We start from the raw sequence: 27,836 nt of genomic DNA, 5'->3' as shown, positions 1-27,836 counted from the left end.
CCCTTGAGTTGGGGGGAGACTGGGCCCCTAAACTCCAGCTCCTCTCCCTAGGCTGTCTCCTCCATGCTCCCCGACAGCCACCAACCAACTAACTAACTTCCAGCCCTGCCCCCCAGTCAGGGCAGCATTCCACCTTCCTTTGTTCCTCTCCATGGGGGGTGTCTGGCCACTGGTTCAACAAGTTTGGCATTACCTCTGCCTAGTGAGGTTTTCCCTGCTGGGTCTTGCTCCAGACAGCAGGGGTCACCACAGCCCAGCAAGTACCCCCACTACGTCACACAAGGCAGGAGCTGAGACGTCAGCTGGCTGAGTGCAGGTGAGTCGTGGCTACATTCCTGGGCCCAGCTGTGATGGAGGCGGAGCGCCTGGGATTACTGGTCGCCCGGTTAACACTCGCGTCCGGGGGGAGGGTTGCGTTTTGCCTGAAAGCTGAGGACGCCCTCTGCCGGCTGTGCACTGACATGCTAGTCCCAGTGCCACATGGGGGGCTCCAGGGAGGCGGGGTACGGCTATGCAAGGGCCTCCTCTTGCGCTGTCCCCCGAGGGCTGCTGAGCTCTGCTGGGCCGGTTTTGCCGATAGCTCCTGGGGCGAAATGCTCCGAGCCCAGCAGCAGGAGGCTTTGGTCTCACAGTTACCTTGTCCCGCAGCCGGTGGCTTCTTTCTGTTTGATTTGCTTTGGCTCCTGTCCCTACAGGTGCTTTGCTATGGACAAGGAACCTTTCCCACACGGGAGGTAGCCAGGCACTCCCAGCCCCAGCACGCTGCCAACCCACCCACGGGCATTTGACTCAAGCGTGTGCGTCCCACAGCACAAGGCCAGGCCAGCAGCTAAAATTTTCTTCAACTTTTCTCAAATCCAAAAAGTTTTTAAAAATGGCTCGCCTGGGACCAGCCCCCGCCCAGCAGGGAATGGGCGGCGCCGTTTTGGCCTGGAGAGGTTTCAGCCCCTTACGGACAAAATTGGAATTGGCCCGTGTGGCCGGGAGCAATCGAATGGTTCAGTTTGTTTGCTGGCGCAGGGCGGGGAGCAGAGAGCAAGGAAAGGAATCCCACGGGCCCAGCTGGGCCTTGGAGCTGAGCGGTAGAAGAGTCTCAGGGCACTTCCAATGGGAGCTAAGTGACTCCTTGGCTTGGGAGCACTGAGGCAGGCCCCCGAGGGGATGGCTCCTAATGCACCTCAACCAGAGCTGGCGTCCTGTGCCCACCTCCGCCGTAGGCCAGTGTCCCCCACAACGGGTCTGTCTTACTCATTCATCCCGTTCTCTCTCCCAGCTGCATCTGTATCGATTTCCCATGCACCCTAAACCCAGATTAACCACCGCGCTCTCCCCTCCCGAGAAGGACACTGCCCTTGTCCATGGATGGGACGTACAATGGTGGAACCGGAATAAGCACCAGAAGAGGGTTAGGAATCAGCAAACAGGAGGAGAAAGGGGCCTTATAAATGTGCCGATCAACAAGCACTTAACAGTAATTGAGTGTTAGCAGCTGCCTGCAACACAACCAAGAGAGGGCAGAACATTCAGCGATAAGTGGCTGAAATCAGTCGCACGTCACCCAGAACGCAGGCAAACCCGCAGAACGGTACCGCTCCGATTCCTTGCAGATATTGGATTCCTCTTTGTAACCAGAGCAGCTCCTAGTCAGAACCCTCTGGTGAAAGCCTGCCCTGCCACGCCCCTTGTGACGTAGAGGGGGTACCTGGCTGGTTTCTATGCTGCTGGCTCTGGGGTAACCCCCACTGGCTGCCGTGGGTACCACGACCCAGCAAAACAGGATGAGTCACTATGCAAACCAGTATGGCCAGACACCCCCCATGGAGAGGAACAAAGGAAGGTGGATGCTGCCCTGGCTGGGGGGCAGGGCTGGAAGTTAGTTAGTTAGTTGCTGGCTGTCTGGGAGCATGGAGGAGACAGCCTAGGGAAAGGGGCTGGAATTTAGGGGCCCAGTCTCCCCCATCTCAAGGGGGCCTGAGGCATCCTAGCCCAGCTCTGTGACCAGATTACATCTGTGCTGTGCTGTATCCTGGAGAGGCAATAAACTTCCTCTATTCCACCGGCTGGTGCAGTCTGTTCATGCCATTTCGGGGTGCAGGAGACGGGGGACCCCCAACGCGCCGTCACACCCCTGCAGCGCTGAACTAGGAGCTCAGGGAGGACAGAAGTTCCACTCTGCACTGGGACGTGAGATTTCCAAATTCGTGTTTGTTCTGAAGTGGAAGATTTTGAAGTTTTCCGCGGGGAACAGCCAGCACAGTTTTGTGTGGGCTCATTTGCAATGTATCGTTTCCGTGTTGACTATTTGCATTTTGCATATCAAATATATTTTAATGGCACAATACACAACATGCTACACATGCAAAAAAAGAAAAAAAGAAACGAAAAGCTTTTTCAACCCAAAGCGGTTTCCTTCTGAAAAGGCTAGAACAGGCCGTAGCCACATCGCTGGGATCCCTTGTCCCCGTGAATTTCCTCCTACCCAAGGTGCGGGGCAGGCGGAATTCAGCTCAGTGCTTTCCCTGGAGCTGTGTATTCGATGGAAGACGGTTCTGCCCGCACACGCCCAGCCAGCGCTCCTCTCGACCAGCGGCTGCAGGCATCGCCATCGGGCCTTTGCTGCGTGGGGCATGAGCGCTGGCCTAGCAGCAGGAATCTACGGTTTCTAGAGCAGCAAGTGATTACGCGGCTTTGTCTGAGCCAGGACACTTCTCCGCCAGGGGCCAGGTTGCTACCAGCACACTCGGCGCGCCCGTGGGCCCCAGAGTTGAGCTCTGCCTCCCTCCGCGTGGGGAGGGGGGCGGGGAAGAGGGCTCGCTAAGGCGGAGCCGGGCTGGGCTCCTTGCCCTGCTGGTGGCCCCTGCTCCTCGTGGTCATTTGGTGGCAGATTTGAGCTTGTGAATAGCATAGGGGCTGGACTCTTTGAGCATCCAGATCTCCTCTCCCTCGTGGCCCCGGGGCTCCGTGGCGCCCTCCATGGCTGCCGTCAGCTCCGGGCTGAAGATGTTGTCGGACGCACGGTAGGTGCGGGTGAGGCGGCGGAACGAGGAGTCCGAGGAGCTGTCATCGTTGTGGTTGTCCTCAGCGTGGGCCTCCCGTAACTTGGCCCGGCTCAGCTCTGAGCTGCTGCCTGGCGCCGAGGCTGCGCAGGCCTCCTTCAGGTCCTGCAGGAAGGCCATTTTGGGGGTGAAGATGCAGAGCAGGACCAGCAGGCCCCCAGAGACCCCGCACAGAAAGTAGAGGCCCACCTTCTCGGGGACACCTGGGGAGAGACAGGCCAACACTTCACGAGGGCTTGCTGGATCACGCCCCTCCCCCTCGCGTGAGCGGGCAAGCACCGAGCAAGGGAGACGCGGATGCAAAAGAACAAGGCCCCTCCATCCTCATGCCAGGCAGGGACCCCCGTGGCTGTGACCACGCGTCCCGAGTGGCTGGTCCCGGCGGGTACATTCGGGGTCCGCTGACTAGCGCAACGCAAGTCGTGTTTGACTCCTGGCAGGGAGGGGCCTGGTGCCTCCGGCCTCACTTTGTAACACGGACACCAGTAACTCTCCAGGAGGGAGGCCTCGTTCGCCAGGGGGCCAGCGCCCTGCCCGGCTCCCCGGCTCGGGGCTGAGCCGTCAGCCCTGCGGGGCGCTGGCCCCTCCTCTGCGGAAAGGTGCAATCGGTGCCCTGCGTCGGGAGTGGGCCTGCAGCGCGGGGGCAGCCCTAAGCCAGCCCTGGTCTCACCCACGCCAGGACAGCAGCAAGGAAGCCGTGGGGCCCACACCTCTGCCCGGGCCCCTGGCTATGTTACCGGTTCTCCCTTGCGGCTGCGGCCACTGGCGCTAGGTCACTCAAAGCCCGACTGGCGCTGCCGCCCCTCGACGGCAGCACCCCCTAGAGGGAGCCAGGAAAGGGATGGCCCTGGTGCTCTGGCCTGTGGCCACGGAGGCAGGTGTCTCTGCTCCTCCCGCGGGTGCGTGAGGAGCGCAGCGGGCACCACAGGCATTAAGGGCCATGCCCCTCAGCTGGCCTGGGCACCCTCCGTGCCTGCGGGAGAGAGAATTTCATCCCGGGGTCTTTCTGTCCTGGAGTCTCCGCGACATGCTCCATCCCCGTGGCTGTAGCGTGGCAGTGGCCTACGCCCAAGGGTATCGGGGCGCCCACGGAGGGGAGGGCTGCTCCCCAAGTGCCCTGCGTCTCCCAGCACACTACAGCAAGAGAGACCAAGGGGAGCGTGGCTCTGCCCACGGGCGCGGAGCAGCCACGTACCCCGGAGGTGGGCAAACGTTTCCAGAGAGCTAGTAAAAATCATCAGATCTTCACGGAGCCTGGCCAGCCTGGGCCCACGGTACCAGCCACCTGCAGCGAACAAGGGGACATGGTCTTACTGGCCGGGGTGCAGGGACGCGGCTTCCCAGCGCCCTCCTCCGCTCTGCGGCCTGAGCCTCCCCCTACCCTGCCAACTTCCACTCCCCTCTTCCCCGCGAGGCAGGCGCAGCCTGTGTGAGAGGGGCTGGCCTGGCCCAGCCCCACGGGCCAGCATCCCAGGCAGTCCCCAGCCCCACGGGCCAGCAGTCCAGGCGGTCCCCAGCCAGCCTCCCTTCGCCCCCGTGGCCCAGCCCCCACTTACCGTGCGTGTAGTCTGAGAGCGAGAAGGGGTCTGGGGACTCCTGCCCCACCTCCTCCAGCAGCTGCCGTGGCACTGAAAGAGGGGAGAGGTGCTGAGTGGGCAGCGCAGCTGTAGCGGCTGGGCGGGAGGAGACACGAGGCTGCCCAGCCAGAAACGTACCCACGATATTCCCCGAGCCAAAGCAGCAGGCAGGAGGCAGCCCGGGCGCCAGGCTCCCTGTGGCAGGGGGAGGGTCTGTGGGTCAAGGGGGGCCGGGTTGGGTAAATTAGGGCCTGGGCCTTGAGCACCAGAGACACGGGCTCAGTTGGGGGCCTCCTCTGTGGCTGCGGTGGGCAGAGAGCAGGCTCCCGGGCTGGGCTAGCCGGGGCTGCCAGCAGGCCGGGCCGGGGGCTGCGGGTCAGCAGGAAGCTGTGTGGTCGAGCCGGGAGGGGGCCGGCAGCTTGCACAGAACCCGCCCAAGCCCAGGCCGGCTGGCCGCTGATCTGGCTGTCACGAGCCCTCAGCACCGTATGGTCCTTATGGACATTTCACTGAATGGGGCGCCCTCAGGGTCTCCTTCCATCCGGTCCCCGCCAGTGCGCGCGAGCTAAAGCGCCACCCACAAGTGGGGAGGCTGCCCGGGCTCCGGGACGCAGCGTCGCGGCTGGCTCTAGGCTCTCAGCCTGCCGCCCGGGCTCCGGGACGCAGCGTCGCGGCTGGCTCTAGGCTCTGAGCCTGCTGTCACCAGAGACCGAGGGCTCCACCTGCATCTGAAGTGACCCTGCCCAGCAGGTTCCCTGGGGCACTTTTGGCTTGGGGGATCAGGGGATGCCCTTCGTCCTCCAGACCCGCCCCCGGCCTTGGAAAGCGCTGGAGCCTTCCAGCCCCTCCCAGAGCGTCAGGCCCGGGGGTCTTACCGCAGGTGTAGGAGACCCTCAGCTGTTTCCTCACGCCCGGGAAGCAGGGGTCACCAAAGGTGGCCTTGTCAGCCGAAACGGTGCAGTTCTCCTTCCTGTGGCACTTCCGAGAGACTCTCCTCAGGGCGTCGGGCGCCGAGCACTCTGGAGATACAGCGCGGGCGTCACCGGCCGCCGCCTCGCCATCCCGCAGGGGCAGGAAAGCTCACGCCAAGCCAACGGCCCCGGCTCATCGGCGGGGGATGGGACCGGCGCCCTGAGGGTAAAGCCACGCGGCTCTCAGCCGACGGCACCCGCCCTTGCCAGCGGTCTCAGTGCCTGGGGGTTACATGCACATTGCTCCCGGAGCTCCCGCCGGGCCGCCGTCCGGACGCACCGCGGGAGAGCAAGCCAAGGAGCCCAGGGAGCCTGCGCTGCGTCCATGCCAGACCCAGGCCCGGTGAGGGGCAGCTCCTGGGACGGGGCCCAGGCAGGAGGGGCAGGGCTGGGGGCAGCCAATGCTCAGCGCCACCGGGACCACGATGCCCTCCCCAAAGCACGGCGCTCTGCCGGGACGCGTGGCCCTAGGGCCCCCGCCCGGCCATGGGCCTGTTACAGGCACACCCCTGCAGCCCTCTCCCCGCACTGGCGGCCAGCTGGGCTGTGTGGGGTCCTGCTGGGAGCGTCTAATGCCTACCCTGCAGCCCCTCGGCCTGCGTCACGGCCACGCTGAGCCCAAGGGCCGCCCAGCCCCGCGCCCGCCTCCCGCCCGCAGCCGGGGCCAGGTGCCCCTGGGGGAGCGCACGGAGCAGGCTGGCTAACGGCCTGTCCCCAGGGACTCGTCTGGCTCGAGGGCGCCCAGTCACCCTTGTGCCTCCAGCACGTCCCCGGCAAGGGGGCCGGGCAGAGTCCTCGCCCCCTGCCCACGTACCTGCGCCGGGGCCCGTCCCGCTCGCCGCGTCGCACTCCGGCTTGCCCCGCGGGGCTCTGCCGTAGCTGGCGGAGTAAATGGCCAGGACGGACTTAGCCCTGCACTGCAGCGTCAGCCTGTCGTTCTCACACACGGTCTTGACGCGGTGGTTGGCTGGGAGAGGAGAGTGCGTGAGCCCAGAGCGGGACTGATGCAGCGTCCGGGCCCAGCTGCGCCGCCCTCTCCGGAGTGGCCGCCGCAGCTCCTCCCCTTTGGCCTGACAGCAGCCCCCCCATCAAAAGCAGCCACAGGGGACTCCCCTGGCACCCCTGCCGCAGTCGCTGCTGGCCGGCGCGGCGGACACTTGTCCTCTGGGCTCACTGCTCTGCCACCCCGTGTGGTGGGCGCCGCACGCTGCCCGGGGGCCTTGCAGCAAGGCCGTTCTCTGGGCGGGCTGCCCAGGGCACAGTGGGGTGAAGGGACACGAAGCCCCTGGCCTGCAGTACAGGCAGCGCCAACGTCCCCGGCAGCCGGTGGGAGAGGCAGGGATGCTGCGTAACCCGCTCCGTGGCACTCGGAAGCCGTTTGCAGAGCTCACCTGGCCTGCACTTGTACGACACGATCAGGTACTTGTGGGTCCCGGGGCAGGGGTCCGGCCCGAACACGGGGCTGTGCACGGAGAACTGGCACCAGCGCTGGCCCTGGCACTCGTCCAGCAGTTTCTGCCAGGGGAGGGAGGGGCAGGAGGGAGGACAGACGTTAGTTTAACATCACACGTCCTGAGGTCACGCCGGCGTGCCCTGGAACCCCTCCCAAGGGCAGCCCGGGGGCAGGGCCCTGCTGCTGCTACCCCCACGCTCTCTGTTCTGCCATCTAGAGCAGACTGTTTCCGCAGGACCCCGGGCCAGGTGTGGGGGCCGGCTCTGTGCTCCCGGAAGGGGCTGCCTGGACCAGGCCTCCGAGCCACCTGGAGCACACAGAGCGCTGCTCCAGCAGAGAGCCACAGGGCCTGGGGCTCTGGCCACAGCTGGCACAATCACAGGCAACCCCTGGCCCTTCTGAATCGCCGGGCCCCCTTCACCGCCCCCGGCTTGAAGGGGTGTCCAGCTGGCTTCACTGAGTCTCAGCAGCCCCCCTTGTTCAGGGGCCCTGTGCTGAGCAAAGCGACAGTTCACCCCTCACTTCCTGCCAGCTCTGCAGGCAGCTTGTCCACCAGCGGGTCCTCGCCCCCCACATGGCTGCTGGCGCACACGTTGCCTGCAGACTCGCGGAGGCCCCGGCGGGGTCGGCTGTTTGCACCCAGGCTTGCTCAGCGGGGCCCGGTCTACATGGGCCTGGCAGGGTCGTCTCCCCAGCAGCCCCAGGGTTTTTCCACTGGCTCCCAGGAGAGCTGCCCCGGCTGTATCTACGCGGCCAGCCTGAGGCTCGCTGCTCCAGGCAGCCCGAGTGCCGAGTGTGGTGCAAGGAGGGGGCTGGGGAAGCAGGCTGCCGGACACCCCGTCTGCTGTCACGCCCCTGGGAGTCCCAGGTAAAGCCGTTCAGCAGCAGCAGCGAGACCAACGGGACCCCAAGCCCAGAACGGAGCCTGCCTCATTGCCAGGCTCCTTGGCTCTGGGCTCCCCGGCCTGCTGCTTCCACTGCCGCCACTGGGCAACCTGGCCGACGAGGCCTTGCACTCAGGGTAGGCCGGGGCGGGAGGGCCGCTGACCCACAGAACAATCCGTCGGGGAGAGAAGCAAAAGAAACCCCCTCGCTGACCCTCCCCATGTCCCCCTCACACCAGAGCCTAGACTGTGTGTGCCCCAGCCCTGCGGTGCCAGATCCAGGGAGGACGGGGGCTGCATCTGGCCCCACGGCCGGAGTTCCCCTCCCCTGAGTTAGAGACTCCCACTTTAATTTCAGTCTGGCCCGAGAACGCTGCCCGAGCAGCGCCAGAGTCAGCCAGCGACAGAACGGAAGAGCATCGCAGCTGCCAGACTGGGTCAGACCAAAGGGCCATCTAGTCTGCCCACAGTGGCCAGTGCCAGGTGCCCCACCCAATAGGTAATCCCCAAGTGATCCTCCTCTGTCACCCATTTCCAGACAAACAGAGGCCAGGGACACCCACCATTCCTACCCAGCCTGGCTAATAGCCTTTGATGGACCCAACCTCCATGAATCTATCTAGCTCTTTTTTGAACCCTGTTATAGTTCCAGCCTTCACCACATCCTCTGGCGAGGAGTTCCACAGGTTGGCTGTGCGCTGAGTGAAGATAAACTTCCTTTTGTTTGTGTTAAACCTGCCGCCTGTTCATTTCATTTGGTGACCCCTAGTTCTTATATTGTGGGACTAAGTAAATAACTTTTTCTTATTCACTTTTTCCACACCAGTCATGATTTTATAGACCTCTATCGTATCCCCCCTTAGTCTCCTGAAAAGTTGAAAAGTCCAATCTCTCTTTATATGGGACCCGTTCCAAACCCATCATCATTTCTGTTGTCCTTTCTGATCCTTTTCCAGTGCCAATGTATCTTTTTTGAGATGAGGCGCCCACACCTGTACGCAGCATTCAAGACGTGGATGTACCATGGATTTATAGCGGCAATACGCTATTCTCTGTCTTTCTCTGTCCCTTTTTGAATGACTCCCAACATCGATTTGCGTTTTGTGACGGCCGCTGCGCACTGCGGGGATGTTTGCAGAGAACTTCCACAATCGCTCCAAGATCCAGCTACCTCTCTGTCTCTGGAGTAGTTGTACCAAGTTAGCCCCCATCACGCTGTCTGTGGAGCTGGATTCTTTTGTCCAATGGGCTTGGCTTTACAGTGACCAACATGACATTTCATTTGCCATTTTGTGGCCAATCACTGAGCTGTCAGACTCTCACCGCACAGCATGTTACGTGCACTGGCCACTAGGTGGCGCTTCCTCCCACACTAATGCCATGAAAAGCCAGGCACCAGGGACTAGAGTCCTCTGTTAGCCACAGTGAGCATGGCCAATGTCTGTCCCTGTTCCCCCATTCTCGTTCCCTCCCTCCTCCATCCCCCTCTCTGCCATGTCCTTGTCCCCTGGACTCCCTGCGCCAGGCCCCAGGAGGGGCGGTGCCCACAGAAGCTCCCGGCACCATTGACGTGTGCTTGGTCTCTAAGGTGCTGCAGGCCTGTTCACTGGTTTTGAAGTTTTTACAATTACTGGCTGCAACTCGGCTGCTCCCTGAGGTCAGGCCCGAGGGCGCCGGGCTGGGGAGGTGCGACCCGACCGGTATTGGAAAGGGGCTGCCGGCAGCCCTGAACATGCATAGAAAGAGGCGGCTGGAGAGCAGCTCTGGGCTGAGCCGGGCTGGAGTCGCTTGCAGCTTGCAGGGCTGAGCTGAACTAAACCAGGCTGGTGCCATTCGTCACCCCGTGTGGCAGGCTCCAAAGCCCCTTCTTACAGCGCACCAGCGATGGGGGCACGCCTGCTCGCCTGCTCTGGGCTTCAGCACAGGGAGTTCCTCGGGGAGCCACTCCCACTGCTCTACGCATAGCACACGCCGACTGTGCATGTGTCATTTTCACAGCATCCTTTGGCGGAACCCTGGTGTGACGGCGAGTCGGGGTCCCCGGTCCTGCACCCCCGGAGCAGCCACAACAGTCTCCACCAGCCAGTAGAACAGGGGGGTTTATTGTTTTCCAGACTACAGCCCAGCACAGCCGTGATGTGGCCACCGGGGGCAGGGGCAGGATGGCTCAGGCCCCAGGGTTAGGGTCCATCACCCCTAGCCCCCAGCTTAGCCTCTTCTCTCCATGCTTCCTAGACAGCAACTGACCCTCCCCCCTCGCCCGCAGGTCCTTTGTCCCTCTCTTTGTATAACCGGTTTTTCTACCGTCCTGGAGCAGCAGGATACCCTGCGCTGGGCCGTGTCTACAGACGTCTCCCACAGCCCAAGCATAGCACCCAGCAAGGTACTGACACTGCACCACACCCGGGTTGGCTCCAGCCTTCACCAACAGGAGCCCCACGTGCAGCCAAAGCCAGACCTGCGCTGGGAGCAGGCTGGGAAGAATTATTTTAAGGGAACACAAGCAGCGCCTGAATGAGCGGAAGCCTCCACGCGGCCAGCAGTGAGCCGGAGAGACCTGGGTGTGGTCGTGTCAATGCAGTTTGCCCCTGCTCTGTCTGCCAATCCCGCAGTGTCCCAGAGCTCCCGTTGGGTACAAGCTGCCTTCGGACCGAGGGCAGGGTTACCCGGGGTAATTAGTGGGGGAGCACAGAAGCAGGACTGGGCGTAAGCTGTCCCAAGCGAGGGGGCCGGACCCTTGCTAGGCCAGTGGGGTGCAGGGAAAGGTCGGGCCCGGGCCCTTTGGGTTGCTGCACTGGAGGGCCCGAGGGAGGACGCTGACTCTTGCTGATGGTTTGTGTTGGCGAGCCGTTTGCGGGGTGCCCCCACTTCACAGCACGTTACTGCCTCCAGGCTGCTGGCAAGGCCCCTGGCTGGGGCACGAGCCGGTGGAGAGGGACCCCTAGATGCTGAACCGGCCCAGGCTGCAGCTGGCTCCCCCGTTCCACTGACTGGGCAGAGGGCCTGTGCATTTCCAGGGCTCCCTGGCTCCCCAGCTCCAGCGAGGGGCTTGGAAGGGGCTGCTGGGTGCGGTTTCTAATGAGGGAGCCTGGCTGCAGGTTTGCAGCCTTGTGGGGGGCAGGGAAGCCCCCTCCCCAGCCTGGCACTGCTGGAAGCTCCGCCACCCCGGGGAATGGCACGGAGAGGCCCAGGAATAGCCAGGAGCCATAAGGAGGGATGGGCAGGTGCCGGCCCCTCCCCAGGGAGCGTTAAAGAGACAGGGGCCTAGCGCGTCTTGCCACAGTCACAGCTCCCTAGGCCAGAGGGGCCTGTGCCCTGCCCAGCCAGGGACCCCGAGTCCTGGAGAGAAACGGCCCGTGAGGGGGAAGCCGCTGGGACTCCTGGGCCGTGGCTCCTGTGGCGACTCCCTATTCGAGATGTGCCCCTGGCTTCACTTCCAGCCCGGGCCCACGGCAGCCCTTCCGCGCGGCCGCCACGAAACGCTTGGTGCTCAGGGACGGCTGGCGAACCCAGTCACCCCTTGCCCTCGGTTCAGGGCGCCCTGGAGCCTGTCACCCGCGGGCCGGTCTTCCGACCCCTGCTGGTTCTCTCCAAGCTGTCTGCCTCCTCCCTGGCTCGCGGGTGCCAGAACCGGACTGTCCCGGCAGCGGTGCACCCGTGCCCGACCTGGCTGCCTGAAGACGGCCGGAGCCTAACCCAGGCAGGCGACAGTCACAAGCCCCTTTCTTCTGCATGCAGCCCAGGCGCCTCCCGGGGCTCCCAGAAGGAGAGGGGCTGAGAATGCGACCCAAAGGCCCTGCCCGGGGCATGGCACGCAGCATTAGCCCTTCGAGGTCGCTGGTATTGAGCGGAGCTCGGCCGGACAGGGCCGCACTGCACAGCCACCGGAGGAGCTGCCGTGTTCTGCTGCTCCCCTGCTGTGGTCCTGGGAGAGCCTGCGCCCCCCGCCAGGGATGGCAGCTCCGACCCGTTTCACTCGGGGGCCAGTGGCACCACCGGGTCACCGCCCGTCCGCAGCGCAAGATCCCCCAGCGGCGGGTGAGCACAGCCCTCCCCTGGCTGCTGGCGGCGCGGAGACGCGGGCGCGGCGGCGGAGGGGCCAACGAAAACAAGCCAGTGAGGTCTGCGGAACAAGCCGGCCGGTCCGGGTCCCCGGCAGGCGGCGGCGGATGGAAATGCTGCCCCCCCGCCCGCGAGCGTGGCTACGAGTTTCCCCGGGACGCCTGGTGAACGTCACGGGCCGCACATAGGCCACACCCACAACTAAATCTCTGCTTCGGGGGCCCCCTTGGACACCCCCTGGACGGATGCTTGGCTGCTCCTCGGAGCCGGCCCTGGAGCTAGGCGCCAGCTGCTCCAGCAGTCACAGGGCTCGCGAGACTCCCGGCTAACAGCCTCTGTGACATGGCCCCGGCCTGAGCCAGGGCTCCAACGGGCAGTGGCTGCACCAGCTATTCCCTGTTTGCCGTGTGGCCCGGCAAGGAGGGGCCCGGGGAGCGAGCCGTGGGGGCCCAGAGCGCTGGCACTGGTGGATGGGAGACGTTTGATGGGAACAGCCGTCGGGAACAGAAAGCCCGGCCCACGCGTGTGACTCCCCCGCACTTGGCAGCTGCCCACGCCGGGCTGTGGCCCCAAAGCCCCACCCCACCGGAACCGGGCTGGGGAGAGCCGTGTGGGCAGCTGTAGAAGCCGGCATGGAGCTGCGTAGCCTCCTCCTGAGTTCTGGCCCGCTGGCTGGGGCCGGGACACAGGCCAGGAGCTGTTCTCTGCATTTCCCTCCACATCCTGGGCCAGGGAGGCTCTGCTGCAGCTCCCCACGGCTGCAGGCTCCCAGGCAGGGCTCAGTGCTGGCCTGGCTGGGTCTGGGGCTTCCGGGGCGGGGTCGGGCTCTGGGGCCTGTCTCTTGCCTCTGATTCCAGCGCCACTGGCCCAGGGCCCCGCAGCAAATCAAGGTGGGAAGCAAGAGGGAGCTGGCATGGAGCATGGGCAGCGCCAGCCAGGCAGTCTGGGCAGGTTCTGCCTTCCCCTGCCTCCGCTACCCACTGCCCCTGTGTGCTGGTGCAGGGCGCCCAGGGCTCTCCCAGCTGCCTCAGGAAGGCTGCTCTTGGGGGGGGTAGGATGCCTAGGGAGGGTTGCTCTTGGGGGGGGTAGGATGCGTAGGGAGGGTTGCTCTTGGGGGGGGTAGGATGCCTAGGGAGGGCTGCTCTTGGGGGGGGTAGGATGCCTAGGGAGGGTTACTCTTGGGGGGGTAGGATGCCTCAGGAGGGTTGCTCTTGGGGGGGGGGTAGGATGCCTCGGGAGGGTTGCTCTTAGGGGGGGTAGGATGCCTCGGGAGGGTTGCTCTTGGGGGGGGTAGGATGCCTCGGGAGGGTTGCTCTTGGGGGGGGTAGGATGCCTAGGGAGGGTTACTCTTGGGGGGGGTAGGATGCCTAGGGAGGGTTACTCTTGGGGGGGGGTAGGATGCCTAGGGAGGGTTGCTCTTGGGGGGGGTAGGATGCCTCGGGAGGGTTGCTCTTGGGGGGGGTAGGATGCCTCGGGAGGGTTACTCTTAGGGGGGTAGGATGCCTTGGGAGGGTTGCTCTTAGGGGGGTAGGATGCCTCGGGAGGGTTGCTCTTGGGGGGGGTAGGATGCCTCGGGAGGGTTACTCTTAGGGGGGTAGGATGCCTCAGGAGGGTTGCTCTTGGGGGGGTAGGATGCCTTGGGAGGGTTGCTCTTAGGGGGGTAGGATGCCTTGGGAGGGTTGCTCTTAGGGGGGTAGGATGCCTAGGGAGGGTTACTCTTGGGGGGGTAGGATGCCTAGGGAGGGTTGCTCTTGGGGGGGGTAGGATGCCTAGGGAGGGTTACTCTTGGGGGGGTAGGATGCCTCGGGAGGGTTGCTCTGGGGGGGGTAGGATGCCTCGGGAGGGTTGCTCTTGGGGGGGTAGGATGCCTAGGGAGGGTTGCTCTTGGGGGGGTAGAATGCCTAGGGAGGGTTGCTCTTGGGGGGGGTAGGATGCCTCGGGAGGGCTGCTCTTAGTGGGGGGTAGGATGCCTCGGGAGGGTTGCTCTTAGGGGGGTAGGATGCCTAGGGAGGGTTACTCTTGGGGGGGGTAGGATGCCTCGGGAGGGCTGCTCTTAGGGGGGGTAGGATGCCTCGGGAGGGTTGCTCTTAGGGGGGTAGGATGCCTAGGGAGGGTTACTCTTGGGGGGGGTAGGATGCCTCGGGAGGGCTGCTCTTAGGGGGGGTAGGATGCCTCGGGAGGGTTGCTCTTGGGGGGGGTAGGATGCCTCGGGAGGGTTGCGTGGCCTGTGCCGTGGCAGGGAGGAAGGTTTTGAACGGTTCTTACTCCTCCTGCGCGGCTCTGGCCCCCTCACTCCGATATTCCCTCGTCCAGCTGCCTGGGCAGCCAACAGCCCGGGGCCGAGCGCTCCCACTGCGGGCGAGTCCAGAACACGGGGTGATGTGAGTGGAAGGGAGCCTTGGCTCAGCTGCAGAACCCGTCACAGCTCAGGGGCCAAGCCCAGCGGCGTCCTGTCCCGAGATAAGCCAGCAGGATGCAATTCCGCTCACAAGTAAAACGGCCCTTGGCTCATGGAGCAGAGGAGCAGCTGAGGCCCAGCCCCCGGCCCCGTTCTCACTGCCCGAGAGGTCAGCTGGGAGAGCCAAGAGTCTCTCTGCTGACTGAAGAGGATGGAGATCAGCTTGCTCCAGAGGGTGATAAATAACCAGCACAACAAAAATGTTCTGCTGGGACCTACATGGGGTCAGAACAGTTCCTGCCTGTTCCAGACAGCCAGGCGGCCTCCCAGCCCCACAGCAACTGGGGGAGAGGTCCAGACGCTTTAGAACCCCAAGAGATCACCTCGTTCTTTACCCAGACACTCTTCTTCCAATGGGGGACCCCGTCCACACCCGAGTGACCTGCCAGCTGCTGCTAACGTCAAAGAACTGTGGCCCCGCCTGGCTCCTGGCTCCTGGCTCAGTCTCTCCCTCCAAAGCCCCGCGAAGGCAGCTCTCTTCCCTGCGGCACGCAGTACTAAGAAACCGTTTAAGTAGGTTACCGTTTCCTTTTGCCATTGGACTCCCCACAGTAAAAGCACCGCTGCAGGGGTCTCGGTGACGAGCATGGGCGCATGGGCAGTCCTCGGGCCCTACGGGCTCAGTTACCTGTGTCACATTACCGAAATGGAGGGAAGCAGCCAGATCGCTGCTGCACCCCTAGGTGGGGGTGTTGGCCCCAGAAATTGGGATGAAAGGGAGCCATGGGGGGTATTGAATGGGAGCTTGTTGTTTTCTGATCCTGTGTACACTGTTTACGTGAGTGTATAATGTCTGTTTGTGTAGATCTGTAATCTGTGTGGAAGCTGAATATTTCTGTGAATGTGGTTAAGCATTGCTATGGACAGGCTGAGTAGTGAAGCCCGGTGGAACAATGGCCCTTGATGGCCCAAAGACACACCTAAAGCAGGAGGGCAGAGACCTAGGAGAGGCCAGCAGAGAGAGGCTGAGGACCAGGTGACCGGCTGAGACCAGAAGAGGCCAGGAAGGGGATAAAAGAGGCCATGTGGTCGATGCCATTTTGTTCTCAGCTCAGCACTTCATCCCAGAGGCAGCATTGCAGGGATTGAAGAGCCTGGAAGACCTGTGAACCCATCCTGATCCTAGGATGTGCAATAAGAACTTTTAAACCAGCAGCTGCAACATCTCTGCTAGAGCCTGCATTGAGGACTGGGAGATTCGGTGCATGTAACGTATTATACTTTAATAACCTTACTCTCAGGCTTTTCTTTCTTGTAATAATAAACCTTTAGATATAGATTCTAAAGGATTGGCCCAGCGTGATTTGTGGGTAAGGTCCAGAGGGTAAATTGACCAGGGATCTGTGGCTGGTTTCTTGGAACCGGACAGAACTTGTTCGGGGTAGGTGGGATTGGGTGCTAGGACCCCACACCTGTGTATAGGCTCGGGGCCATCTGGGGCACGGATATTGCTGGGGTGTCGGAGGGGTTTTGCTCGGGAGGCTTCAGGCAGGTTGCTGAAGCGCTCTGTGGGACTGGTTTGTGGCCTATTTGGAGAGGTCACCAGTCAGGGGGGGCTGTAAGGAGCCCCGGATTTGAGCAATTTGCCCTGAGCGGATGCCCTCAGCTGTGCCCAGACACGGCCCGGTCCGTCACAACCCGTCAAAGCAAAACAGCGACTTCCTTTGGTTCTACATCAGCAGAGTCCGGTGTGGATACAAAACTGGTATCTGCATAATTGCTCTTACAATGTCCACATCCAGCCAGCTGGCTACAATCCGGTGCCTGCCGGCTCTCCAAACTATGCCCAGGAAGTTAAAAGTCGTGGTATTTCTGAATTTCTCTCTCTGCGTAACATTCCAGATCCGCCCCAGGGCTCCCCCAACGGCCGCGACCTCTAGTTACAGGGCGGTCGAATGGCTCAGAGGCTGCTGGCAGGAGGTCTGACAACAGGGCACAGTGGAAGCCAGTGTCCTGTAATTCAGGAGGGTCCCGGTTTAATCGAGGGGGCTTATCTGGCCCCATTGCTGCCACAAGCTTCGTCGTAGCTGCCCTCATGACACCCCGTGAGCTGGGAAATGCTCTCAAGGAGACCTGAGCCCAGAGGAACTCAGGGTATGTCTACACTACCACCCTAGGTCGAACTAGCGGGGTAATGTATGCATACCGCACTTGCAAATGAAGCCCGGGATTTGAATTTCCTGGGCTTCATTTGCATAAGCCGGCCGGCGCCATTTTTAAATGCCGGCTTGTTCGAACCCTGTGCCGCGGGGCTACACGCAGCACGGGCTAGATAGTTCGAACTAGCAAGCCATTCCGCACTATCTGTACGCCTCGTGGAATGAGGGACACCCCAGTAGTCACCACTGCCGCGTCGTTAGGGTGTGCTGTGTACAGAGCATTTCACGCTAAGTCGATCTGCTACACGTGAGTATCATGTTGGGGCGTGTGAGCTGTGGAGTTCGGCCACGTACATGCTACTGACACGTTGCCAGGTTCCAAACACCCACAAGCAGCCTTCCAGCGCCACCAGCACGTTGATGGCTTCCCAAGGAGAGGCAATGGGGCACCACAGAACCCTGCCTGAGACAGCCCGGCCCCGTCGCAATGCTGCCCCCGGGTAACCCAGCAGGTGGGACGAGGGTGCCACAGGGACACTGGCACTGCGGGGGCCTGCTAAGGTACAGCCGATCTGTCTTGCGCTCAGTGCAGTGTGTGGGCTTTGTTTATTTGCTCCAGTCATCGGCTTGTTCTGCCTTGAATCCCTTTGCAGTTCGAGCAGTTCTCTCTTGTTCGAGCACAGCCCAGCTGTGTGATTCAAAGCTGGGGGGCTGGGAAGCTGGGCCGGACCTCCCTCCACACCGAGGGAGAGCGGGGATTTGTATGCGCTTGCAGGGGGCAGCTCTTTCTCTACAGTGTAAGGCAGCAGCATTACTGGGAGTTTATCTCCGCAAAGGGGTGTGCACATGCGTGCAAGGCGAGCCCCCCATGCAGAGTTGGCTAATGCAAGCGCTATTTATACGCCCCTTGCTTTGCTTTGCGAGAGGCAGAGGCGGCACGCCTACTGACATTGCTACTCGCATTCTGAAGTCTGATTTTGTAAGAAAGTCATTTTTACGTGAAGAGAAAGTTGGGGTGTGGAAGCCAGATCCGACCCCGAGAAGAGGGACAGTAATCTGCAGAGGCTGAGAGCCACTGGCTGACAGAACGGTCAGCGAGCTGTTCAAACAGGCCACTTGTAACAACGCGCTTTGCTTAGAATCATTCAGCTGTGTGCAAGTCCAGAGCTCTTTAAACACGCAGCAGGGCGTGTCTGGTATTCGTAGGACACTGTGCGTCAGGGATGATTAGTGACATTACTGAACGACACGCTGTTCTGGAAGAGCGCTCCGCCTCTGCCAATGGCTCTCAGGCGGTTCATGTGTCCGGTAGAGTTTCCTTAACAAGCCTGGGAATGTGTCCCGTGGAGAGGCCGGTTGGAGCGGGCAGCAGGCTGGAATTCTCAACCAGGGGTCGGGATGTTCAGGCAGTTCGATGGTTATTACATGTGGGGAAGGGGTTCCGAGCTGTCAGCCTCCACCCAAACCCTGCTTTGCTTCCAGCATTTAGAACGGTGTTAACTAGATTAAGGGTTGGTTTTAATGTATGGAGGGGAGGTCACACTCAGAGGCTTTCTGTGCGCTGTGGGTTGTGCGCTGTGGGCCGTGGGCTGTGCGCTGTGCGCTGTGGGCTGTGGGTTGTGCGCTGTGGGCCGTGGGCTGTGCACTGTGCGAAAGGGGTCACAGCACAAAAGCTTGAGAGCCACTGTTAGTGGCATCCAGAATCCATTTTGGGGGGTAACAGCCTCTGGACCACTCTTCCTCTCTAGGCCAAGCTCCGACATGGACAAATTTCCTCCCAGTTTTGCTTTGTAGGCCTGTCCCCAAATCCATCTAGGTTAAAAGTGGATCTGTGATGTCTCTTCTAGGTTTGCACCCCCGTGCACTTGCAGGAGCCGCCTTTCACCACCGCCCCCAGGCAAAACAGGGTCTGGAATTCTCCGGCACGTAGCAGGGCCGCACTGCAAGCTTCCAACCCACCCGTGACTTCTGAGTTGGACCCTGAGGCTACCGGGTTTGAGAGCTATTTGGCAGTTGAGGGGCTGCTCAGACAATCTGATCTACCTTGTCCCAGCTAGGGTTGCCAGATAGACCCCGCCAAAAAACCAGACACACTTGATCATGGGCGGGGGGGAGAGGGGGGAACTGGCCTGGAAGGGGGTGGGGAGGGAAGCAGAGCTGGCGGGGGGGTGTCCGGGGGCCGCAGGGCTGGCCGGGAGGAAGGGGGGGCTGGGAAGCAGAGCTTGGGGGGGTCGGGAGCCGTAGGGCTGGCTGGGAGGAGGGGGGCCCGGAGGAAGGGGGGTGGGAAGCAGACCTGGCGGGGGGGGGGGTTCAGCCACTGGCCACGGCCGGAGTCCTTTGGGCCGCACCCCTAGCAGGTACTCCCTTTAGTTGCGAGCAGAAGCCGGGTGGGGGGGTGGCTGGGATTCCCGCCCCCAGCCCTGCCCCACCCCAACCGGCCTTTGCACGTGCCCACAGGGCTCCCAGCACCAATCGTGGCCCCGCCTCCCCGTCGCTCCCCCGCCCCCACCAGGCTTCCATCCGGCGCCCTGCCGGGAATTCAGAAAATACCGGACATTGCACATTGCACATGTCCGGTATTGTCTGAATTTTTCTACTGGCCAGAGGGCGCAAATACCAGACCGTCCGGTAGAAAACCAGACCCCTGGCAACCCTAGTCCCTAACCCAAGGGCCCCCTACCCTGGTTTCCTGCACTCCCATGGAACGGTGCTACATGGGGATGGCAGGGCCCTTTGGCGCTTACCTGGCCGGCCGTGGCAGATGCGCACTCGGTGCTCTCCCCAGAGATATTGCCAGTGCTCGGGCAGAGGTTCTGGCTGGGCACCCGGCGCCCGTAAAACGCAGAGAGGATGCTAATGGAGGTCTTGTGGGGGCAAACGACGCCCAGTTGCTCCCCATCGCAGGCGTGGGCCGTGTGGTTCTTCAGCACCTTTTGGAGGTAACCTGAGAGGAGCCAAACACAGAGAAGTTGTGCGGGGCTCTCGTAGCCGTGCTGCAAAGCAGAGCCACGGGGCGACGTGCTAGAGCCACAGGGCAGGAGAGCATGTGGCCCCCGGGCAGGCTGCTGGAGAAAGGTGCAGGGCCTGCTGCTGCGGACGGGCCTGCACTGGGGCAGTAGCCCAGGCAAATGCAAACCCAGCGAGGGAGGGAGGGAATTGCACTTCTTGGCCAGGCAGGGGGAGAGGAAAGTTGTACATTGGGGTCTACCCGGGACTTGTCCCATTGGGATGAAAGTAACAAGCCGGCTTAGCCCTTCTGCAAGACTAAGCAAAGCTGGAGACAGCCAAGCATCGTAACCCATCTTAAGGTCAAAAGAACTGATCTGGGGTTTCAAGGGTTAGTGACAGAACCAACTTACTGCAGGAAGCGGCCGAGATGGTTCATAGCGTCCAAGGCCGGGGAGACAATTACACTCAGCTACTGTCTGCATAACAGAGCCAGTAATTCCCCAAGCAGTGCCTGCCTCGCGCCCAGCCTCCTGTAGCTCAACTAGGGCTTGTCTTCAAGGCAGACAGCCAGGCTTGGCTTGGCCAGGCCCAGTGCAGGAAAAGCGCCACGTCCCGTGGTGGCCCATGACTCACTGTCCGAGGTTCCAGTGGCTGGAAGTTGGTCACACCTTCGCCTGCCAGACTGAAGGGCCCGTAGTCACCAGTGCAGCCCGACACAGGTCTACTGGCCTCTAGGGACGCACGGCACTGGCATCCAGGGAATGGGAGTTCGGATACCCAGCTGTTCACAGCCCCTTCCTCCCTTCCTTCTCCGGCTCCCCAGCTGAGCAGGGGCTTGGGAGGGGCTCGCATTGAAGGCCTCTCCACGTCACTTCCACGAAAGCCGGCTTTGCCCTGAGGAGACTGGCCACAGACAGGGTCCCTGGAGCCTTTGGCCTATTGACTCTGGCGTGAAATCGGGAATCACACCACCAAAGCTGGCAGCATTGTACACGGCACGGCTAAGAAACCAGGAAAAACTTGTCTCTAGGCTCTGAGGGGCCACACGAGGCCTTCTGTCCCCAGGCGGGCCACTCCTCACCCTGCCCACAGCTCTCCCTGCGGGCCCCTCAGCCAGTGCCCCCCGCCTGCTCTCTGGCTGTTGGAGAGAGGTGACTCGATTAGTGACCCCGTGCTGCCCAGGAAAGCTCAGGTGGAGGGGCTCCCCCGTGCTGTACGGGAGCAGGATCTGGCCTCAGGGCACCACAGCAGCAAGAGAGACAGGGCTTAAAGCCAGCCAAGGCCGCAGCACCGAGAGCCACCGCCCGTCCCCTCAGCAGGTGCGCTGCAGCCGGAGATCTCCGACATTCGCGGGCGTGAGCTGGCTCCTCGGGAACCCTCCCTGCTTCAGGTCCCATGACCCCACAGGGTCCCACCACTGGACTCACACGCAGCCCTGGGTGCCCATCACTGGCCTAGTCGAGGACTCCGAGCAAAGGGAGGGGGGCCATGTGACTGGGCTGGGGGGCTGAGGAGAGAGCCACCATCTGCTCCGAGCACATCCACGTCCTCCCTTCGGAGCCATCCAGAAACCCCGGTACCAGGCTCTGCTGTACAATGGCCCTTTTAGCTCCCCACCAGTCAGAGCTGACACTGCCTCTCTGCTGTCTGGCGTCGGCACCCGGCCGAGCTGAGCCGGGCTCACGTCCACTCGCTCGCTGGCGCCCCACAGGGCTCCTGGGACACCGCAGCAGGCTGCTTTCCTGTCCCTGCGCTCTCGGCCTGGTCCCTCTTCCCGCCCCCGCGACGCAGAAGGCAGGATGGAAATGCAGCCAAACAGCAGCTTTGGGGGGAGCCCACCGCCCCCAGGGGCCGCAGTGACATTCTTTGGCACAGGCTCTGGCTCCAGATAAGAACCAGGCTGACCCGACCAGGGCCAAAGAGGGGAGCTCTGGGGGCACCGGGGCAGGGTCACCACAGAGCAACACGCGTGCCCTAGAAAAGTGCAGCTGTCACAGAGTCCAGCGGGACAAGCGTGAGATGTGGCCCAGAGGTCCAGTTAGCATCAGCTCATTTGTTCTAGGAACATGCTAAGCGACCGCCCCTGCTCCGGAGAGCTCGCCAGCTAAAAAGAACAGGCAAACAACGGGTGGGACAAAGCACTGCAGCTGTTCCCATTGTATGGATGGGGAAACTGAGGCTCGGAGAGACAAAGTGACGTGCCCCAAAGCCATGCAAGGCAGTGGTGGTGGCAGAGCCAAAAATGAACCAGCTTGGCGCCTTCGGCTTTAACATGTGAAACAAGGCAGCCCGCGCCGCACTGGCTAAAGGGCAGGGCTGAGCCAAGGGCAGGGCCCATACGGTCATTGCAGAGAAACGAATGAATTCTCTGCACTGGGCTTCACTGCTGAGGGGGATTCCCAAACCGGAGCCGTTCTTCTGAGGTGACAAACCCAAGGAACAGTCCCAGAGTGAGGTGTCATGAGAGGAGGTTTTGGAACAAAGTTAAATGCTCAATAATTTCAAAGCATTTAGAACTGGCCGACCAACGAGGAATTCTAAAGGAAGATACAGCCAAAAGAGCACCTATGCAGAGGGTTATACCGCGGAAATGACAGCTATCTGGGCATGTCTGCAGAACGAACGACGAGCGAAAAGCCAAGACCCTGGTATTCGACATAATGGATGGTGCGAATAGGAGAGGCAGGCCCCACGGAGAAGGGGAGATGACAGAGTAGATTGGTGCGGAGCTAGTCTACAGAAACTCGGCCACTCCGCACTGGACAGGGAAAGATGGAAGGAAATCGTGAGGGAGGCATCGGCCGCCAACGGGAGCTGAGCCCATGGTTGATGATGATGATGATGAAGTGTAAGAATGTACCAGTCTGCGTGGCCTATGAGCCAAACCCTGAAGACAATAGAGCTGCAAGGGATTTACACTGATGTAACTGACCACAGACTTTGGCCCTTTGGTGCCAACAACTTCCATGTGGGTGCACTAGAACCGGGAGAATTGTTTGGGTTGAGTAATAAATTCACCAATTAGAATGCAGCTTTGTGGCAATCAGGCTATTTAAATCTTGATGTAAAGACTCCAGCTTACAGAGATTCTACCATTTACTCTATTTCAAACTGGAAAGTGACCCAGGCCGCAGATGAAGCAAACCCCCCCTCACAGTCTCTGCCCCTTTGACCGGGGGAAATACACCAAATACATCAACCAGTTAGACCCTGGGCACACAGGTGAGACCCAAAAGTTACCTATAGTAACACAGAGCCTTCCCTGTCTAGCTTCCCGTCTCCAGCCATTGGAGTGCCTACATTAGCTAGGCTTGGCCCAATGAGCAATTATTATTATTTCATTTGCTGTAATTAATTATTTAGGAACCAGAACCAGACATTATTAAAAGAAAGACCCTTAAAAATAGCAAGATTCAAAGAGGGCCTGGACATTTATAAGGCTAAGCTGGAGATAAGACTATGCAAACATCAGAATCAACACCACCCAAAGTACTGGGAAAAGATACAAAACTTCCTGCTTCAGAGCTTAACACAACCTCTAGCTGCCAGGGATCGGGGCGAGATCCTTGCACAGTACTAGCAAGGCTGGCAGGTGGGTTAGGAGTGTCAGAATGAAGCAGACTTCAGCCCATAGATTCAGTTCAAGGAACAGGATCCGGGCATGCTGGGAATTCTCCTGCCTCGGCTCATCCCTCTCCCGGCGGTTATGAGGTTACCCGAGCCCTGCCTGATGGAGTCATTTCCCTGATCCCACGGCAGACCTGCCTGCTGCTCTGAGCACCCTCTTGCTGCGCATTTGTGCTTCCCAAGGTGCCGGGGCTGAAGGAAAGGCAAAGAGCTCAGTGTATTCGCTGACCCAGCTCTGGGCTGTTCCCCTGCAACCCCAAATGTGCAGCTGTTTCAGTCCGCTGCCGAACGAACGGGAAGCAGCTGGGTCACGCTCAGACATGTTTTAGAGTCTCTGGACCAAGGGGGGGTCTCTGTCTGGTGAGGCGCAAGCCCCGAGGCTGAGCTGTGCTTTCCTCGGCTTCCTTGGAGACGTGGCCCCTGCGGGAAGGGTCACGGCAGGGCCAGTTTCTCTACTTGCACACGGGCGTGACACCAGCACGGATGCGGCAGGATTGTGGGCGCACTGCTGGGGCCCAGGGATGCACGTAACTGGCTTGTTAATTCTAGGGCCGGACACGGAGCTGCTTGACAAAACCTCCATCTGCTACTTCAGCTCCGGGAAAGGCCCTTGAAGCAGGCGTTAGCTCCCGCCCAGGACCACAGCAGTGCCCGGTGCCAGTTCAGAGTCGGCCCTGCGACCCCGAATCACTGCCCACCCCTGGCTCTGAAGTCCGGCCCCATGAAAAACTCCAGCGGCTCTCAGCCCAGCCAGAGACTCCATCTGTGCCTGTGTTCAGCCTGACCCTGACGCCTGCCAGGTGTGCGGTGTTATCCGGACAGTCCGGAATTGGTGCTTTCTGAGCTGAGACAATGGAACTGTCGGGTCTTTTCTAGCTCAGCCGGAATGTCGATTGTGATGTGATGTCAAGTGCGTCCGGTATTTTTGTTGAAACCATCTGGCATCCTGTGACATAGTGGGGGGTACCTTGCCGGTTGCTGTGCTGGGCAGTGGGCTGTGGGTGACCCCCACTGGCTGCTGGCTGCAGCACGGCCCAGCAGGGCAGGGGGTGAGTCATTATGCAAGGGGGCTCCGAACCTGTCTGACTAGTTATCTCCCAGGGAGCGGAACAATGGGGAGAAGGGGAGTGGAGCCCTGGCTGGGGGCAGGGCTGGAAGTGAGTTGGTTAGTTTCTGTCTGGGAAGCAGGGGAGAAGGAGCTAGGGAGGGGGCTGGGATTGTAGGGCCCAGCCACCCCCATCTCAAGGGGGGCACTGAGGCCTCTTAGCCCCAGTTCCTGTAACCAGATTCCATCTGTGCTGTGCTATATCCTGGAGAAGCAAGAAACTCCCTCTGTTCTACCGGCCGGTGGAGTCTGTTTGTGCCACTACAGGGGTGCAGGAGGCGGGGGACCACGACGCACTGCCACACAGCCCTCCTGACCCTTCCCTTCATTCTGCGCAAGTTGCAGAAGCAAAACATTGCTCAAAGAAAGGTCCTAAATAAAGATGGCAACACTGGGCTGCCCTTCAGGGTCAGGCTGTGCCTGCCTCAGTTTCCCTCATTGTCTCCCTCTGGGGCAAACGCAAACCCTTCTGGCCAGAGAAGGCTGTGCTGGCTGTGCTGGGGCAGGGCGAGTGACACCGCTAGTCTGCAGCTCCGTCATGGAGAACAAAACCCCGTCACACTGTGCCTGCTCCTCCATCCCTCCACAGGCCTTTGTTCCCCGGTCACCCACGAGTGCCTGATGCGTAGTCCCAGTTCCACTGCCCTGTCCCAGGGGCACACTTGACATGACATCACAATCGACATCCCATCTGAGCGAGACACTACCGGACCGTTCTATTGTCTCCTTTCTATTGTCTCAATGTGTCTCCCGGACAGAGAGCTCCAATACTGGACCGTCCGGTTCACAACCGGGCACCTGGCAGCCCTGCGCACCACTTGGCAGGCTCGCCGCCCCCGCCAGGCCTCCCAGTGGCTTTCCACAGAACTCAGCAGCCCGATTACTGCCCCTCTGGAGCCAGCCTCTGCTCCTTCCTCTGTGCTCTGAGCAAGCTCTGCCCAGCCTCACCCCCTCAGGCCCGGTGCCTTCCCTTAGCTGCCAGCCACGGGGCCTGGGACCCAACTCCCTCTCCAGGTAGCACGCAGGTCCTGGGGTGCCTTTGCCTCCAGCTCACTTGTTCCAGGCCCAGACCTGCGGGGGCAGGGAGGAAACAGCCCCGCGGTGAAAGCCTCCTTGAGCCTCAGCTCACATACGGGATCGGCCTAGAACCCGTTTTCTGCTGTGGGACTCTGCCATTCGACCCTTGCAGGGAGGGCCCGGAGCCTAGGCCCTTGGGAGCAGGCACAGGGTGGCCACGGCTCGGGGAGGCTCTGAGATGGGCCAGACGGGGAACAGCCAGCCAGCCTGGACTCAAGGGGGTGTGTGAGCATCACTCATTCCCTGCCCCGCCAGCACCAAACGCAGCCTCCCAGCCCGCCCCCGGCAGGTCGGAGAGCGCTGGCCCGAGCGTACAATGAGAGGAAGTTGCCCTCCCGCCTCCACCCTGCCCCGTCCTCATCCACTGTCCGCTGAGGAGCAGTAGCAGTGACCCCCCCCCCACGGCGCCAGGCCCCCCACTCACCTGAGAACTCCGGGGCTGCCCGCAGCACCGTGGAGAAGCAAAGGGCGCCCAGCACTGCCCCCAGCCCTGAGACCTGCACCCCCAGCATTTGCCGAGGCACAGTCATCGCACGCTGCCCGGGGCCAGAGCCAGCGGGGCTCCAGGCTGGGTGGGAGCTCGGCTTTTATTGCCGCCGGTGCCGAGTGCTCAGAGGCACCCATTGTCCGTTAACAATGGGTGGTTCTTTGCATTGCCAGAATGACTAGCAACTCTGTGTGGGGGTGTGTGCACGGGTGTGGGGGTGTGCACGGGTGTGGGGGTGTGCACGCTCGTGAGCGTGCGTGTGCACACGTGAGTGTGCACGGGTGTGTGCGCATACCACATGTGTGCCCCTCACCCTTCCGTGAGAAATGCCTCATAATTGACCAGTAAAGGCTCATTGGCAGAGCTGGCTGCTCCCCCCTTCTCAGGAGGCGTGTGGCCCTGCAAAGGCCCCTGGAATTCTGCAGTGAGGCGGCGCCGGGACCGGGTGTGCAAAGCTCTCCTGGCCAGTGAAACTGGCAAAAACAAGCGGAACACAAACACCGTCCCTCCCCAGATCGGGGTGGGTGTTGCCAGATTGCTAGCTTGCACCGCTGCTTTCTCCGACCGGCAAACAGCCGTTTCCCCTGCTGAAAGCACAGAGCGACACACTGAGTCAAGTCTCCATCTCGGCAAGCGCCTGCCACACACGGGGCTGCCAGAGGACCCGCTGTGGCGCAGTGGGGGCTGCCTACTCTGGGGGCCTAGGCTCACTCTGGTTGGGCAGCCGCTGGGCGCTAGCTGGGCTGTGGCCGACCCTACTGCCCTGTCAGTCAGCACGGCCCAGCGGGGGGCGCCCTAGGACCCGCATGTCCCCTAGACAATGGCCCAGCTGGTGCTCACCTGACCGGGGAAGGGTCTGAACAAAGGGAGGGGGTGGCTTGGAGAGGTGTGGGGGGGAGCATGGAGGAAGCAGGCTAACCAGTGGAGGGGGTCAGGGGCCTGTGACCCCTCCCCCCAAGGGGACGAGGGCTGTCGGCCCGTCCTCTCACGCCTGCATCGTCCCAGGCCATGCTGCACCTCGGAGCAGCAATACCCCTCCATTCTCCCGGCTGGCGCAGACAGACGGGGGCAGGGGCGGGGGCTCCCCGAGGCACCGTCACACACGCGCACCCTGCGCCTCCCTCCCTAGTGCCCATTAAATGATCCCCCGCTCGAACACTCAGCTTGGGGCGATCGAGGGGGCTGGCTCTGCCCTGCAGCCGGGCCCCGTGTGACCGAGGCAAACGGGAGGGTTGGGCCCAAAGAAATCTGATGCGGTTCAACAGGCCGAGCGCAGAGAATCCCAACCCTGCGACACTGCAGAACAGGCCCAGGGTTACAGTGCATGAGAAGCCGGAAGTGAGTCCAAACTGCGCCCTGGTAGCCAAGAAGGCCAGCAGCATCCGGGGCTGCACTAGGAGGAGCGCTGCCAGCAGATCCAGAGATGTCATTATTCCCCTTTATTCGGCTCTGGCGAGGCCACATCTGGAGTATTGGGTCCAGTTCTGGGCCCCCACTACAGAAAGGACGTGGACGCACAGGAGAGGGCCCAGTGGAGGGCGACCAAAATGATTAAGGGGTGGAGCACACGACCTCCGAGGAGAGGCCGAGGGATTTGGGTTTGTTGGTCTGCAGAAGAGAAGCGTGAGGGGGATTTGAGAGCAGCCTCCAGCTCCCTGCAGGGGGGTTCCAGAGGGGAGGGAGCCAGGCTGGTCTCAGCGGTGACACGGCAGAGCGCGGAGCACTGGTCCAGGTGCAATGGCGGGAAGTCCTAGGAAAAGCTGGTTCCCCAGGAGGGTGGTGACGCACTGGGACGGGTTCCCTAGGGAGGGGTGGCAGCAGCCACCGATAATGACACACTCATGGCCCTTCCCTTCTGGAGCAAAAGCGAGCTGGCTCCTGAGGCGGCTTTAGCTCCAGAACTAGGCTCTTCGGCTGAGTCGGACAGAGATTCCCCACTAAGGCCCAGTTCAGCCACGCCCCCTGCTCCTGCGCCCCCCACCCCCACCCCACTGGCCTTTGGGGCCGCAGAGCCAGAGACACGGAGCCCTC

The 27,836-nt window shown here is 61.6% G+C and overlaps 1 protein-coding gene across 2 annotated transcripts; it reads right to left on the bottom strand.

Annotated features, from left to right (window-relative positions):
* Positions 1-112: 112 nt before the first annotated feature.
* On the bottom strand, positions 113-25,934 carry LOC142831318 (protein eva-1 homolog C-like). 2 transcript variants are annotated; one of them, XM_075941273.1, is made up of 8 exons: positions 25,743-25,934; positions 19,305-19,504; positions 6,996-7,119; positions 6,419-6,571; positions 5,509-5,652; positions 4,613-4,684; positions 4,252-4,341; positions 113-3,259 (listed from the first exon to the last, which is right to left on the bottom strand). In XM_075941273.1, the coding sequence occupies exons 1-8, from the start codon at positions 25,846-25,848 to the stop codon at positions 2,871-2,873; spliced, it is 1,278 nt and encodes a 425-aa protein (XP_075797388.1). In that variant the 5' UTR covers positions 25,849-25,934; the 3' UTR covers positions 113-2,870. The 2 variants fall into 2 exon arrangements, with proteins under 2 accessions (XP_075797388.1, XP_075797390.1); XM_075941275.1 differs by lacking the exon at positions 4,252-4,341.
* Positions 25,935-27,836: the final 1,902 nt, after the last annotated feature.

The sequence above is a fragment of the Pelodiscus sinensis genome, chromosome 13 (genome assembly GCF_049634645.1).
Source record: "Pelodiscus sinensis isolate JC-2024 chromosome 13, ASM4963464v1, whole genome shotgun sequence".
Classification (NCBI taxonomy): Eukaryota; Metazoa; Chordata; order Testudines; family Trionychidae; genus Pelodiscus; species Pelodiscus sinensis.
The sequence above is the reverse complement of the archived record's forward strand: the minus strand, read 5'-3'. Positions and strand labels throughout refer to the sequence as shown.